General features: G+C 36.6%; 2 protein-coding genes across 2 annotated transcripts; both read right to left on the minus strand.

Moving 5' to 3' along the window:
- Positions 1-1,816: 1,816 nt before the first annotated feature.
- LOC110943995 (UPF0481 protein At3g47200) lies at positions 1,817-3,145 on the minus strand. The gene has a single exon (XM_022185723.1). It carries the CDS (start codon positions 3,143-3,145, stop codon positions 1,817-1,819), a length of 1,329 nt encoding a protein of 442 aa, XP_022041415.1.
- Positions 3,146-4,726: 1,581 nt separating this feature from the next.
- On the minus strand, positions 4,727-11,588 carry LOC110941948 (serine protease SPPA, chloroplastic). Its single transcript, XM_022183647.2, has 13 exons — positions 11,081-11,588; positions 9,764-9,947; positions 9,532-9,669; positions 9,293-9,463; positions 9,106-9,209; positions 8,785-8,852; positions 8,060-8,226; positions 7,706-7,775; positions 7,020-7,174; positions 6,763-6,868; positions 5,512-5,599; positions 5,295-5,438; positions 4,727-5,194 (listed from the first exon to the last, which is right to left on the minus strand). The coding sequence occupies exons 1-13, from the start codon at positions 11,480-11,482 to the stop codon at positions 4,964-4,966; spliced, it is 2,028 nt and encodes a 675-aa protein (XP_022039339.1). The 5' UTR covers positions 11,483-11,588; the 3' UTR covers positions 4,727-4,963.
- Positions 11,589-15,030: the final 3,442 nt, after the last annotated feature.

Consider the following 15,030-nt stretch of genomic DNA (forward strand, 5'->3'; position numbering starts at 1 on the left):
TATAAGAGTATACATCGAGTGAAAAACAGTTTCACGCAACTGTTAATCAATTAGGCTTAGAATTCGTTATCCTTTGTGGCTGCAAGTAATAATACTTACCACGCATGTTGACTTTCGAGCCTCTTTCCAGTTCGTCAAGTCATTGTTCGAGAGCTTTCCCTTTCGCAAATTCTTGATCCGCCTCATCCACTTTCCCTTCCCCTCCTTAAAGCAAGTGCTTTCTTCTTCAAAGCAAGAAGCTCTCTTTGAATTTCTAAATTTCTTTTTGATGCCAGTTTATGGTCGAAATCATGTTTCGATTTTAAAACTGACACATCATTATTTTCTCGAGCGTTATGGGTCCTGCCAACCTCGCTTCAAGTAGTTTCGCCTTTTTTAGCAAGGCAAGTGCCTTTGCGGTGTTACCAGCTGGTTTTTCATTGAGTGCTTCTCGTTTTAAAGACTGTATTTCACTTAAAAGTGACTCTTTTTCAGAATCGTGATCTTCAGTCCACCCTAGAGATTGCAAAGCAGTCGACATTTCAGGGTCGTCCATATCTTCTTCGGTCACTTCAAAGTTGCCATCGACATGGCGCCCATCGTCCATGCGAAGAAGATGGTCAAAGTCAAAGTTAGGATTCCGATCATTCCCATGTGATAGAATATCTTGTTTATCGATATCCATGCTACGAATCAACGAAGCGAACTCATCATCTCGTCACCTGACAATTCTTGCTCTTCTATATAATTTCCATGGTCGAGACACACACTCTCTCTCTCCCCCTCCCTATCTTGCTTTCTCTACTTCACCTCTTCTTCTATATCATCCCCCTATTTCTCTACCTCTACTTCTGTTTAGATGAGTTGTAGACTGATGAGGAATGGAGACAACCGCAAATCTCCCACTTATTGTGGGGTTTGATTGGATGTGAAAGATCCAGTGAACCCATTAAACAGATTTTGATGGTGTTCACGGAGTTTGGATGATAGCATTGTTGATTGATCCTCAAAATGACCAACGTCCCACGGGAGTGTTAATTTGTTTTGACCTCCGTTGCAGACGGAGACGTCCGACCAAGAGACCGGAGAGCATTTGAACTAGAAAATTTGTCATTGGTACCGTCGGATCAAAGTTGTCTGTAGGAGCAGCCAATGTGACATAATGGGATGAAAATGGTGGTAATGAGGTGGCAAGTGAAAGAAATATGTGCCTTATATACTTATACCTATAGCTTCTCACAAAGAAAAACTTCTTAGACTAGAGGGTATGGAGAGCCCCATCCTCAAGAGGATGGGCCGCCATGTCAGCGCCACGTAGGCTTGGCTTGGAGGGGATGGACCTAGGGGGTGGGGGATGAACCCCTTTATATATATATATATATATATATATATATATATGTATGTATGTATAGGTGTGTGTGTGTGTTAGGAGAGAGGAGGAGGCACGGCTACACCGGCTGTGGGAAGCCGAACTTGCCGGGCCGGACCTGAGGGGGGTGGTGTGGGGGACCGGCGCCGGTCCTAGCCGGCCCCCATACCCACTAGTCTTAATTAATAGAAAGGAAATCATAGGGAATTCAAAATCCATCGTACAATAATAACATATTTCCATTATTTTACCAATCATAGAACACACACATACATAAATAGCATACTTTTTTTTTCACATGACTAGCAAGCAACAATATGATCTTATTAAGAGAAACCAAATATGAATAAAACTACTTGCAACACTCAAACCAAACACAACACACCTTTATGATCTTATTTAAGAAAAAACCAAACATACTTGCAACACTCAAATCAAACACAACACACACCTTCAAAAACATGCCGGTCATTTGAGACTCCAGACAGTGAAATAAGTTTGAACACCAGTAAGAAAAAGAGCTATTAAAGCTCCAAGCAGTGAAATAAACTTCCACGGGCTCTTGCGATATTCGTGCATAACTAACGAAATAGGTGTGTTACTCCAATTTTCATGATGTCGTTGTATCATTTCCTTAACTGAACTATAATCTGGATTGTGTGGAACTAAATCACTGGCTACTTCATTGAAGAGATCCACGACATCGTTATCAGTCCCCAAGTAGCTTTCAAGCACCCCAGCATCTCTAAGAACCTTAACGTCCTCATGGTTAATAATCATTAACTGAAGAAGACACACGTAGCCCATAAACGGCGCATTACTATCAACTGTGCGCATTTCATACGCTATCAAGTTTAACAAAACAAGCTTGGTGGAATAATCCACGGCTACTGGAGGGAGTCGTACAGCCGCTGAAAACTCACAGTACCAGCCTCTAGAGAAGGCAACATTCTCTAAGGAAATAGGGTCACATGGCCTGAAACGAATCCCTACATCCAAAAGCTGGTTAACATTCGGGAAGTTACTCCCTTGGTACTTGTATTTTTTATCCGATTCATTCATGGGAACCCTTACATTTTTATCAGGTGTATGATTGCGATGTAGAAGATGGAGAAGATGATCCGGTTCATTTTCGAATAACTCAGAGTTTCTTTTCGGCTTCAAAGATCCCAACATACTCGCACGACGGATGTGCCAAAGGATCTCTTTTTTTACTTGTAGTTTCGCCAAACTCGTCACCAAACTTAGGAGTTTATAAGGAATTTGGTTTTCGAACATGAATAAATCTTCACTGACCAAGAAGATCTGGTCGGATTTTATCTCCCGAAAATTAAAAGAGTTTTCATTAAAAACCGAACTTATGAAATACAAGATAAAACAAGAATCTAGCAACATCATCCGAGTGAATACCTTATCCGAATACGTTGATGTTGTGTTTTCTTCATAGAAGCTTCTTAACTCTTTCAGCATTGATGCATCACCAAGCTTTATGTACAAACTTGCTAAGGCCTCCATGTCGTTAGAAAAGAGCTTCATAGCGAAATCTGGCTTGCGTTTCTCCAACAACTGGAGTTTGGGTTCCCCGAAATGGTAGGGACCGATGGAGACAGCCTGAGGAACAAAGTACTTGTCGTACTCGTGTTTCTCACGCAAAATGCTTGGAACACTGCGGACTTGTGCGGTTGATGATGGTGGGGGAGGTGGATTGGGGTCGGTAGCGGAGCCTATAATCCAGTTGATAATTGACTCATTAGAGGTCAGGTCGATGCTGCTTTGCGTTTGGTCATGGTTCGACATTTTTTGGATTTCAGGGTTTAGTGATTATGCATGGGATCATAAGGATATATATAATATACATGAGGAGGTCATGTGTCTACTAGGTACTTGCTAGAGAATTTTGAAACATTAGTGCTTTAACATTGTCTATAAATGAAGTTAAGAATATTATAATAGGTAGCTATTAGCTAGTATTACTAAGTACTAACTTAGAGGATCCTTTAAAAAGTGCTTAAAGTGTAAGAAGTGTGAGAAGTGTGTATTATAACACTATATATAATACTATATAACACCATATAAACACCGTATAACAATATGTAACACCATATAATATCATATAACACTATGTAACACTATATATCATTATATAACAAATATAACACTATAGGTTGTCTGATAGCATGTCTATGATAGATGTATAGTGTTATATTCGTTATATAATGATATATAGTGTTACATAGTGTTATATGGTATTATATGGTGTTACATACTGTTATACGGTGTTTATATGGTGTTATATAGTATTATATATAGTATTATAATACACTTCTCACACTTTAGTCCCTTTTTACACTATCCTTACCCTACTAACTTATTCTATATATAAAGTTACGCTCATGTGTTTCATGTTACTTATTAAAGTGGATTAGCTTATCTTATATAGATGTTTTATAAGTTACAAAACTTCTCAGTGAAGGTCTTTCTTTATTAAAGTTTCAAATCGTTACTATTTGCATATTAAGGTCTTTCTTTATTAAAGTTTCAAATCATTACTATTTGCATATTATAAAAAGTTAGAAACGTACAAATAAAACTATATTAATATCTTTCGAAAAATTATAAGTTTTGTCCTTTATCTTAATACCACTTATCAGGCGGTGTCTTTTTTAACGAATTTTGACAAGTTTTGTCCTTTACAAGGAATTTTGTTGCACGTTTTGTCCTTTAGGCTTAACCCAGTTAGATTTTCTTGTTAAATCTTGTCACCCAAGGGTATTTTAGTCTTTTTACCCATTTCGACTTTTGGTGTTTTGCCATATTGATAGTTAATTAATTTTGAATCAAATTGAATTGAAAATCATAAATAGTATTCGATTTGAATTTGATTACTGGACTCGAATACGAATCAACTTGAATTCGAGCCTTATTAATCGAATTCGAATCGAGTCTAAGTTTCGAATTTTTCAAATCCCAAACAAATTTTGAACACCTCTAAAGTCAGCCTACCCTAATGTGAACTAAAAAAATTACATGTTTTTACGCGTATTCTTGTTGACTGGTTATGGAACCCTCCTCTACTAGATCACCAGTGTCACCTCTATGTTTGACCATCTATCACTTAAAACCGGTTATGAAACCCTTCTCTACTCGATCACGAGTGTCACCTCTATGTTTGACCATCTATCACTTAAATACAGTTTAAACTAATATATTTTAATAAATAAACCATCTATCACTTAAATACAGTTTAAACTAATATATTTTAATAGATACTCAGCTAACCAATTTGATCAGGTCAAATGCAGTCTACACATTTGACTGTGTGCAAGACCTTCAAGGAAGGCAAAATCATATTAGGTTTTTGTTTTGTTATCAGGTAAAAAAATAAAAATGAGGCTTAAATATCTCCATCACTATAAAACAAGAACTTTGATTTGTACTGTTGTGAACATATACAATTCTATAGTTACATCCAATATGGTCTACTGTCCTTTGGTTTCAATATTTTGGTTTCTGAATTGGGATTTGGCAAAAGGCCTTAAACATATAAAACGCGGGTCTCCATCTTCCGCCTTGACTTGCTTCATGGTGCTTGTCGAAAAGTATAAGCTCATGGGATCAAAGAGAACTCAAGTAGTCTTTAAGCAGATTGAAAATAGGATTTGCAAATGAAGATCCTTCTGATCTTTGAAACATGATTCCATCCATACGGGCTTGCACCCCGTCGCTTGATGCTAAGCCATCCATTAGCTGCTTTAATGCCATGTCTATCCCGATTACCGAGCTCCCTATTCCACTAAGGATTTCTGGTAAAGAGGGTGATGATCTTGACAACTCAACCAAAGTAACCTATACACAACCAGCAATATCATCAACAAGATTTGAACAAATTTAGTTATGAATGACTGAATGAGTCAACTTTGGTTATGTTTGAGCACAAGGAACCGACCTGTTTGTCCTGAGGTATGTTGGCCTTGTGTTTGGCTATAGCGACAGCCCGTGAAAAGCCGCCAATTGCATCAACTAAACCCCGTGAAGCGGCATCATTACCACTCCATACTCTTCCTTGAGCAAACTCCTCCATTTTATCTACCTGCAATTATCAGCATTGTCGGGCTGCTAATTTCATTAAAACTGCTTGAAAAATAACTTGAGTGACCACATACACTCATTGATCTTGAAAATGCTGCCTTGTTACGAAACTGTTTGTAAGCATTTTGAGCAGATTCCGCAAATAGTTTCTCTTCATCGGGTCTGTACACAACAGATGTGCAAAGTGGTTAGAATCATGAAAAATAATCAATTACCAACAGTAATTAGATCTTGATCAGTTACTGTAAAATCTAACTTCTTAAATATTTCAATTAAGAAAGCCGAGTGCTTTAATGACACCCAATAGGATGCTTTCAGCCAGTTTACTTATTTATTTATTTGTATTTAATATTTACCAAGTATTTTGACCCGCCGCGCGTTGCGGCGGCGGCGAATCTTAAAGTAACTTGCATTTATACCGTCAAATATTTGATCCGATTTCCGAGCAAAATTTATGTCAAAACGTAGACCACATAGTTGTCGATAGCGAATAGCGATAGCAACAAGGCACCTATAGCCTACGTAGCAAATAGCGACGGCTATTTTATAAATAGCGATTACACTAGAAAAAGAATTTTGAAAATTTTTATATGTATATTACATCAAAATACCCTTGTATATATGCTATTTTACATGTATATTTAACAAAAACTAATAGTTAGTAGCAAAAAATAAGTTTTTGAACTGGAATTTAATTGAACTCGTGCGTGCCCGCATCCTGCGGACACGAATGCAGCTCCAAAAACCCCGGGGCAGTTTTTGCACCATTTAACCTTCGTTTACATTTTTTAAATGGTCCAGGCAAGAGGTGTGAAATACAGCCTGAAACCAAAAAAAAAAAAAACAACCTGTCGCTATACATCGCTAAGACCCATATAGCGACACTTGGTCGCATGGCTACGTAGCGCGCTATAGCGGTCGCTATAGCCGCTATTAACAACTATGGTAGACCATCCGAAAATGTACATAAAAATAAGCACGAAAACGTATTATATTTAACTCACGTATATAAAAATAAGCAAGTAAAACCCGAGAAGGTCAAAATGATATTTTATAAAGATTTTAGAAAGGTGAGGGGGTATAACTGCCAATGCTGAAAGTTGAGGTACAAAAAGACAAAAAACAAAAGAATAAGAAAAAAAACCAAAAACCAAAAGACAAAACCACTGTAGCTCGATTTGAAATTCGCTATAGTGAATAATCATACCACAATTGTTATATATATATAATTCTTAAAAAGATAAGATGAAATAAAACCCAAATTGACCGTTTACAGGATGAGGGATTCTAATTTTGAACATCTAACAAATAAAGGATCCACTCACCTGAATGGCCGCTGGTCAGCAGCAGTCAACTCAGCAAATCGTCCCCTTGAAATAACTTCCTTGTTGAAACCGATCCTTTCGTAAAGTTTCCCCAAATTGAACTTACCTAAAACCGATACAGTGATTAAACATACAGCCTTGAAAAGTCAAACATGCTCAAAACCATCATGGATCGTTCATTTTGTTCAAGCGTTTCAAATTGAACATGTCAAAGAGAAAGTTCACAGGATGATGTAACTTTAAAAAGTGTAATTGACCTGTAACAACGCCAATTGAACCAGTCAAAGTAAGGTTCTCCGAGAGTATAGTTTGTGCTGCCATGGCCATATAGTATCCTCCACTAGCTGCCACATCAACCATTGATGCAACTACAGGCTTAGATTCAGCCAGTAGTCTGATTTCCCTCCACATCCTACACAAAAAAATAGTATTAACCTAACCATATTAGAAATCAAATAGTCTAGCCTATGTTGTCAAAGACGCAAGGCGCAGGCGAGGCGTATCGGCCTCGCCCGGAGCCCAGGCGCAAGGCGCAAAAAAAGCGCGGGCTTTTTTTAAGAAAAGCGCACGTAGAGAAAAAAATATAAAAAATATGTTATGCTTTGAAAATAAATAAGATTCCACATATGGTTTGAAAAAATATAAAAAATATGTTATGCTTTTAAAAAATATGTTAGGCTTTTTTGCGCGTTACCTTTTGTTTTCTGCTTATGCGCTGCGCCTCAGCACCGTTTTTGCGCCTAGGCGCACGCCTTTTTGCGCCTCAGCACCGTTTTTCCAAAAAAAAACTCGTTTTTGCGCCTAGGCTACCACCAGGCGCTATAGGTGCGCCTCGCTGCGCCCGAGCGCCTAGGCGCGCGCTTTTTGCGCTTTTGACAACATAGAGTCTAGCAACATATTCTCTTAGATATTCTTTCTTGTCCGAAAACGCTCATACACTTACAAGTCAGAAGCAAGAGCATCACCTCCAGGGCTGTCAATCCGGATGATAACAGCCTTGTACCTTTTTGACTCTGAAGATATATAACAGAGGTCCATAAACATAAAAAAAGCAGCAACAAAATCCAAATACGAGCATAAAATTCTTATAAAAATACATTTTTTGAGCAAAAAGTGTTTTGAGCCAACCCAACCCAACCTTACCCGTACAAACAAAATACCTGTTTTTAGCCCAAAATCATATTGCCCTGATGCGCAACCCACCCAAATTGCCAATTTGCCACCTCTAGTACTTTATTTTGTTCCTTCATGATATACGTATCCAAGATCAGACTAACTATATATATTTTTTACGTACCTCGTACGCTGCGAATCTTCTCAATGAATTGCTCAGCAATAATGCCTGAACTAGGTGAACTAAATGGTCCCCGTACACGACTGATGCTACCGGAAGCTCTAATTACCGCAATTTTATCCTTGCCACCAGATAACCCCACAGTCCATTTCTTAACTTTTGAGTATTTCCTGGAAATAAAGGAGTCCATAAGTTATTGGAAAAATTACAAGTTTTGCCCTTTATCTTTATACCACTTTTCAGGCGGTGTCCTTTTTAACGAATGTTGACAGGCGGTGTCCTTTACTAGGTATTTTGCTGCAAGTTTAGTCCTTTACACCCAACCCAGTTAAAAAACCCTGTTAATTGTTGACAAGCGGTGTCCTTTACTAGGTATTTTGTTGCAAGTTTAGTCCTTTACCTAAGTATTTTGTTGCAAGTTTAGTCCTTTACACCCAACAATTAACAGGGTTTTTTAACTGGGTTGGGTGCAAAGGACTAAACTTGCAACAAAATACCTAGTAAAGGACACCGCCTGTCAACATTTGTTAAAAAGGACACCGCCTGAAAAATAGTATAAAGATAAAGGACAAAACTTGTAATTTTTCCTAAGTTATTTTGTGCAAGCATTCAACAGAGATGATACAATAGCGCTCTCAAGTCCCCTCTCGCGTCTTCCATATTAGGTATATGGTGTCATAATATTGGTGTAAACTGTAAAGTAACAACTATAAAAGAGAGCTCATTACTTGTAATCAACAATCGGGAGTTTTTTCTCTTCTGCAATGCCCAATTTTTTTTTCAACATAGATGTAACCTGAAAAGGTTACACATTACCGCAACATATCTGAAATGGTATATTTACCATAAAAGGAAACGAGAATGAGGTCTATTATGCACTAAAACTACCTTTGAAATAGATGAAAGTGCAAACTACAATCATCAATAATCAAGCTTTTTAAACATTATGAACTCCGTATTCTATTAAATGTAAAAAGTTAGAAAAAAATATGTCTTATTCCTGAAATAGAAAGTTGATCGTTTTTTTTTTTTTTTTTTCATGAGAATACCTCATCATCATATTTAATATCTGTAATCCATCCATCTTCTTTCAACTTATCTATTTGGTAAACTCCTTCATTGATAAAACTCTCGATTTCTTCCTTTTTCTTTCCTGTAAATGAAAAAAAAATCAGATTATTTACTATTTTACTTTGATATATCAAAATAAATAAAGAAATTACAAAGGAACTTTACCTTTGGCTTGAGAAATCTTATCAACCCAATTTCCATAGATATTATCAAGCAATGTATTAAGCACCTCACGGTTTTCTTCAGATATATTCTTGCGAGTTAACTGATCACCAGCACTTTTATATTTACCGATTCTCTGCACTTGTGGTTCCACGCCTACTTTCTCAAGTACACCTTTATGCACATAACTCTGGTTAGACTTAGAACAACAACTTGAGCTGAAACGTAATATGTTGACTAACCTCCAAGAAATTGTGCTTGAGCAGTTAAACCGTATAATGAAAAATACGCACTTGGAGGGGCGTACAGTTCTTCACAGGCACAACCAAGGTAATACTCCTTTTCACCCCAGAGAGGTGCGTAACCAATAATGAACTTTCCTGAATTAATTTATAACAGCAAAGATGTATTAAACTTACTATACACCATGTAAATTACTTAAAAAAGTTTTATAAAAGATAATGACAAAACTACCTGACTTTCTAAAATCCAATATGTGTCTTCTAATTTCTTCAATCTTAGCCCACCCACAGTTCAGGGTTTCGATATGAAGATAAACACCAGATATACGAGGATCGTATGCTGCCTTTATCAAGTTTTCACAGATTTGAGGCAGGGATAACCCCGAAGAGAATCGGGTCTTCACCTGATCCGATATCTGAAATTGGCAATCATCCAAGACTCAATTTCAATACATATAATTATTTAAATTTATACTTAACATTGGTGACACCAATATTAACAAGTTCTTAAAACCAACAACTATATTGCACATGTATTTGTTATTATAACTGCATAAAAGTTATACATTAAAATTAAAAGTTTAATGGTAGCATCCAGAAACCTGTTTCATCCTTTGCTATTTATATACCATTAATTAGTAACTTTTGTATGCATAGTGTGTTATACCACATGCTTTGGTAGTTTTCAAAAAAAAAAGTTTTATTTTTAGTCCAAAACTTTTCATTTCTTGCAATTTCAACCTCACAAAATTGATTTTTTTTACTTATAACTAAAAACTTTTCATTTTTTATAATTTAAAATCACAACTGTTTACTTTCAACTTTGTTCCCCTACACTTTTGATCTTTCGCAAATTTTCATTTTACGTTTCGTACTAAATTATGTGAGTTAACACGACGCAACATGTGTGTGTGGTTCAACGTTTTTACGTTTCGTTCAAAATTTTGCAAGTTAACACAACGAGACGTTCGTGTGTGGTTTAAGGTTTTTACGTCTATTTTTCCCATTTGGCAGTTCGTCGCAACGCGCAGGTCCTAGATTGACGTAGTTATTTTTTATATGTTATATGTTTCGATCTTATTTTTTCGCATTAACACGCCGCAATTTCAATGTTGGTGGTCGCTAGCGATGGTGTGACATTGATGTTATTTGACATAGTTTTGCGCCCCTGCCGCAACGCGGGGGTGCTTAATTCTAGTTATACAAAAATTCCAAAAAAAAAAGGTTTGAATCAATGCCTCCTAGTACATCAAACACCAAAATGGGCATAACTACAAGCATATGAATCTATACCTGAGAAATAAGTAACTATTTGTGTCATGGTATTCTATTTCTTAACTTAAAAAAAAGTCAATCATATCATATGTCATCTAAAAATCATTTTATAATTCCTTAAATCTTCATCACTATTAACATTTCATTTATTCAACTAGTTTTCTGTTTCCTAACCTAGTTTAAAATATACAAAGAAAAACTCTCAAATTCACGGAATCATCAATGTAACAACAAGTATTATTTATGCACAAACGATAAGAAAAAACCACCAAACCTGTCCACGCAATTTCAAATTGAGAACACTGCCTTTACGAACACGTTGCCAGGGATAAGCAATTAGCATCCGCAGCTTCACCACGAAGCTTTTCCACGCGCCTGGCGTTTCAAATTCAAATTCACCGCTAGGATAATCACCATCGCCTCTCAAACTGCCATTACTATCCAATTCCGACTTCAACTCGGTCCTATCCTCCGACGAAACATCCTCACTTTTGGTATCCGATGAGGAATCAACGGCTCGGATTGAAATGGAGCGGTGAGGTTTAGGAAGATGACGGTGGTAAGTGGAAGTGAAATGCGGAGGGGAGAAAGAAGAGGGAGGTAGGTAAAGAGGAGAGCGGGATTTGGTGAGGATAGCGGCGGAGATGTGGACGGAGGTGGTGAGAAACCTAGACATCCGGTTGTGGTGGTGGCGGAGATAATCGCCTCGCCGGGAGAATTAGATAGGAGAAAGTCGGGACTGGAAATACACCACGTCGGCTTAACAAATTCTTATGAATTTTGTAATAATATCTTGTAGGATCCTCTTTTTATTTCAAAGTATTAGTTATTATTGCGGAAATTCAGTCGGTATCAATTTATTTAACTAGAGAAATAATACGGTGTGAGTACAGTATTGGTATCGGTACTTGATATAACAACTAAAAAAATACTGGAAAAATAAAGTTATTATGCCTAGACAGATGTTGACATGTGTTTTACGTCAATCATGAACCAAAACCACACGTGTTTTGTATCCATAAAAAATCATAAAAACAGGGTAAATTTGATTTAAATAATCCCAACTCACTGTTATTGGCCAATAATAATCCCAACTCATTTAATCACCAATAATAATTCAAACTATTCACTTTTGTTTGTAAAATACTCCCAGTTAAAAAAACACTAACTAGGTTAAAAATTTGCTGATGTGGCATCTGATGTGGCCCTTTTAGCTGATGTGTCATATGATGTGGCAGTTGATGTGGCATTTTTTGATGACGTGGCAGCTGATGTGGCAGTCTATGTGGCTTTTTGATGACGTGGCAGCTGATGTGGCAGTCTACGTGGCGTTTTTCGATTACGTGGCACCTGATGTGGCAGGTGATGTGGCAAGCCACATCAGCAAATTTTTAACCTAGTTAGTGTTTTTTTAACTGGGAGTATTTTATAAACAAAAGTGAATAGTTCGAATTATTATTGGTGATTAAATGAGTTGGGAATATTATTGGCCAATAACAGTAAGTTGGGATTATTTAAATCCAATTTGCCTAAAAACAAATATTGTTAGCGGTTTCGATAAGACAGGCACCGGTACCGATGTTGTGCGGTAAGAATTAGTTTGGTTATTCACATCACCGGTATAGTGTATTGTTTACGATATAACAAAACGCTATATTTTGTATACAACTTTGTTTTCAATATTGTTAGGCCGGAATTTATTTATTACTTTATTTGTCGTCAAATATAAATTTAATAATAGTAGCAGTAATTGTTTTACAAAATAAAACATTAATGTTTATTCTTACTATTCTTATTATCACTGAATCATGTAAACAGTTGTATATACATAAATCAAATCGTGGAGAACAAAAAAATAACAAAGAAATGGGGAGGATAACTCGAACTTTGGTCCTTGGCGCAAGAGACCAAAAACAACTGTATACAACATAACCAAAACTCCAGGCCTGACCAACATTTTAAATTTTAAAGAAGAATAAAAGTTAACTTTGCAAAGATATAGACTCAGGGGTGGACTTAAGGGTTGTCCAAGGTGAGCGGGCATACCTCCGAGAAAAAAAATTTAGTGCTAAGTTCCGTCGAAAATTCCGTCCGCACCCCTTGGAATTTTCCGTCCGCACCCCTTAGGTAAAAAGTGTTATCAATTTATATTTTAAATTTTTTTAGTAAACTATTATTTTTTTAAAACCACTACCTAAATTATATAACTTTTAATACATAAATACCTAAACTCAAATACCCAATACTTTAGCTAACCCACTACTAAATTTTAGCGCAATAAACAAACCCAACAAATCAACAATATTTCAAACTAAAATAAATAAAAAAGCCCAAAACCCTTACATATTCTCTCTCGCTCTCTATCATCCCTGCACGCACGCCAGCGATCGGAACATCAGCGACAACAGCAGCCGCATACCACCTTAATCAGCCATCATACCACCGCCGACCGAACACATGTAGTTTTCTTTGTTATTTTTGATGATTTTTGATTGATTTTTTGGTTGATTTTTGGTGGGGTGGGATGAAACCGGTAGCCACCGGACGTGATTTTTTGATGGCAGGAGTCATATGCTTCTTGTTTGTGATGATATTTTATTTTGTGGTGGGTTATATATTTATATTTTGTTAGTGATGATGGTGATATTTTGTCTTTTTTGTGGTGAGTTATATACGATCAGACCTGATGTTTGGGTTTTTTTTAATGGTGTATATGATGTTTAGATGATTTTTAGTGTGATTTACATTATGATTTCTAGTGTTTGAATACTTGATACATTATGTAATATGTTATGGAGCCATGAACTTATAGATCAATTTGTTTGTGATAGCCGATAGGAACCATGAGTAGGGACGTTATGGCGCGATTTCTCAAGAGGAAAGTTGATACATATTCCGAATTCGTTGATGTGGATACTCTTCCTTCGGATCCTTATAATCGCAAGCCGATTGAATCATATAATGTGAATCAACGAGATGAGATTAGAAGGGCATATCTACTAAGAGGACCATATCAACCATTTAGTTTGATGTTCTTTTGTTTTACTTGACCCGACCCGACTCGAACCGACCCGATACGAACCAATTTTTTTTACTTATATACCTTGGGGCCTATAATTTTTAAAAATTTTTCGCACCCCCATGAAAAAATTCATGGGTCCGCCACTGTATAGACTACTGCCTCTTCCCAAGTATAGCCCATCTGACACTGCTAATCTAAAGAGTTGTTGTCTATACAATGTCAAAGAGCAATCTAGAAAAGCTGGATGCACACAACCCAGCAGTTGTGTTTTTTCAGTTGTTTTCTTTTCCGGTTGTTTTCCAGTTTTTTTTTTCTTTTATCCGGTAGTTTGTATATTCCCCAGTAGTTCCGTTAATTGTTGGGAATCAATTTTGTTAGCCTAGTTTGATATCACTATCAGACTGACGTCACCCGCTGTTCTCATTTGTGCATAAATAGATCGTTCTTTGTGTGGAACAATCCGTCACTCTTGACAATTCAAGGAGAGTACTGTTTTAGTGAGAGAAGGAAAATGAGAGCATATGTGAGGGAGGGGGTTATTCTATTTGTACTTTGTAACGTCAATTTTATGAATAGAATCTGTGATGGCTTCATCTTTATCATTGAGTTGTTTTGTGTAAATTGATCTAATTAATACACTGCAAAAACTAATTTACGGTTTGATTGATTCATAAAAAACACACATAGACCCTCAGATCCTAACAATTGGTATCAATGCTAGATCTCTAAATTTGATTTCACAATCAATTTAGAACAAAAATTCTAAGCTCAATTATTGATATAAATACGGATGTGGTTCAAGTTTATGAGAAATTGTCACTTAGCTATTAACAGCTTATTTGAGCTCATTTTTCTGAGGTTTACATAAAACTCAGTAAACATGTCAATTCCTCACAATCCACACACTGGATCATCAACAAAATCTCTGATGCTCATTCCCTTGAATATAACATATGGCAATGTCAGATCAGTCATTTTTTGCCACATCACAACACTTGATGTTGGAGATTTGTGATGTATAGGCCTTATGTTCCAACTTCACCTGACACAAATAGACCAATTGTGCAAGGGACTAAGGATCCCATAAATTACCGTGAATAAGATTTCAAGAAGTTTGAACTTGATTCCAAAGCATTCACAATGCTTGTTATGGTTTTACCAAACAAGATATATGTTGGATTGTTACATTGTTCTAATACAAA

The sequence above is a fragment of the Helianthus annuus genome, chromosome 5 (genome assembly GCF_002127325.2).
Source record: "Helianthus annuus cultivar XRQ/B chromosome 5, HanXRQr2.0-SUNRISE, whole genome shotgun sequence".
Taxonomy (NCBI): Eukaryota; Viridiplantae; Streptophyta; class Magnoliopsida; order Asterales; family Asteraceae; genus Helianthus; species Helianthus annuus.

Coding starts and splice junctions, on each gene's coding strand:
- LOC110941948 (XM_022183647.2), bottom strand. CDS start 11,482: ATGTCTAGGTTTCTCACCACCTCCGTCCACATCTCCGCCGCTATCCTC. Junction 9,464..9,531: donor TCAAGCACAATTTCTTGGAG/GTTAGTCAACAT, acceptor ATGTGCATAAAG/GTGTACTTGAGAAAGTAGGC. Junction 7,175..7,705: donor GATGCTCTTGCTTCTGACTT/GTAAGTGTATGA, acceptor TTTTTTGTGTAG/GATGTGGAGGGAAATCAGAC.
- LOC110943995 (XM_022185723.1), bottom strand. CDS start 3,145: ATGTCGAACCATGACCAAACGCAAAGCAGCATCGACCTGACCTCTAAT.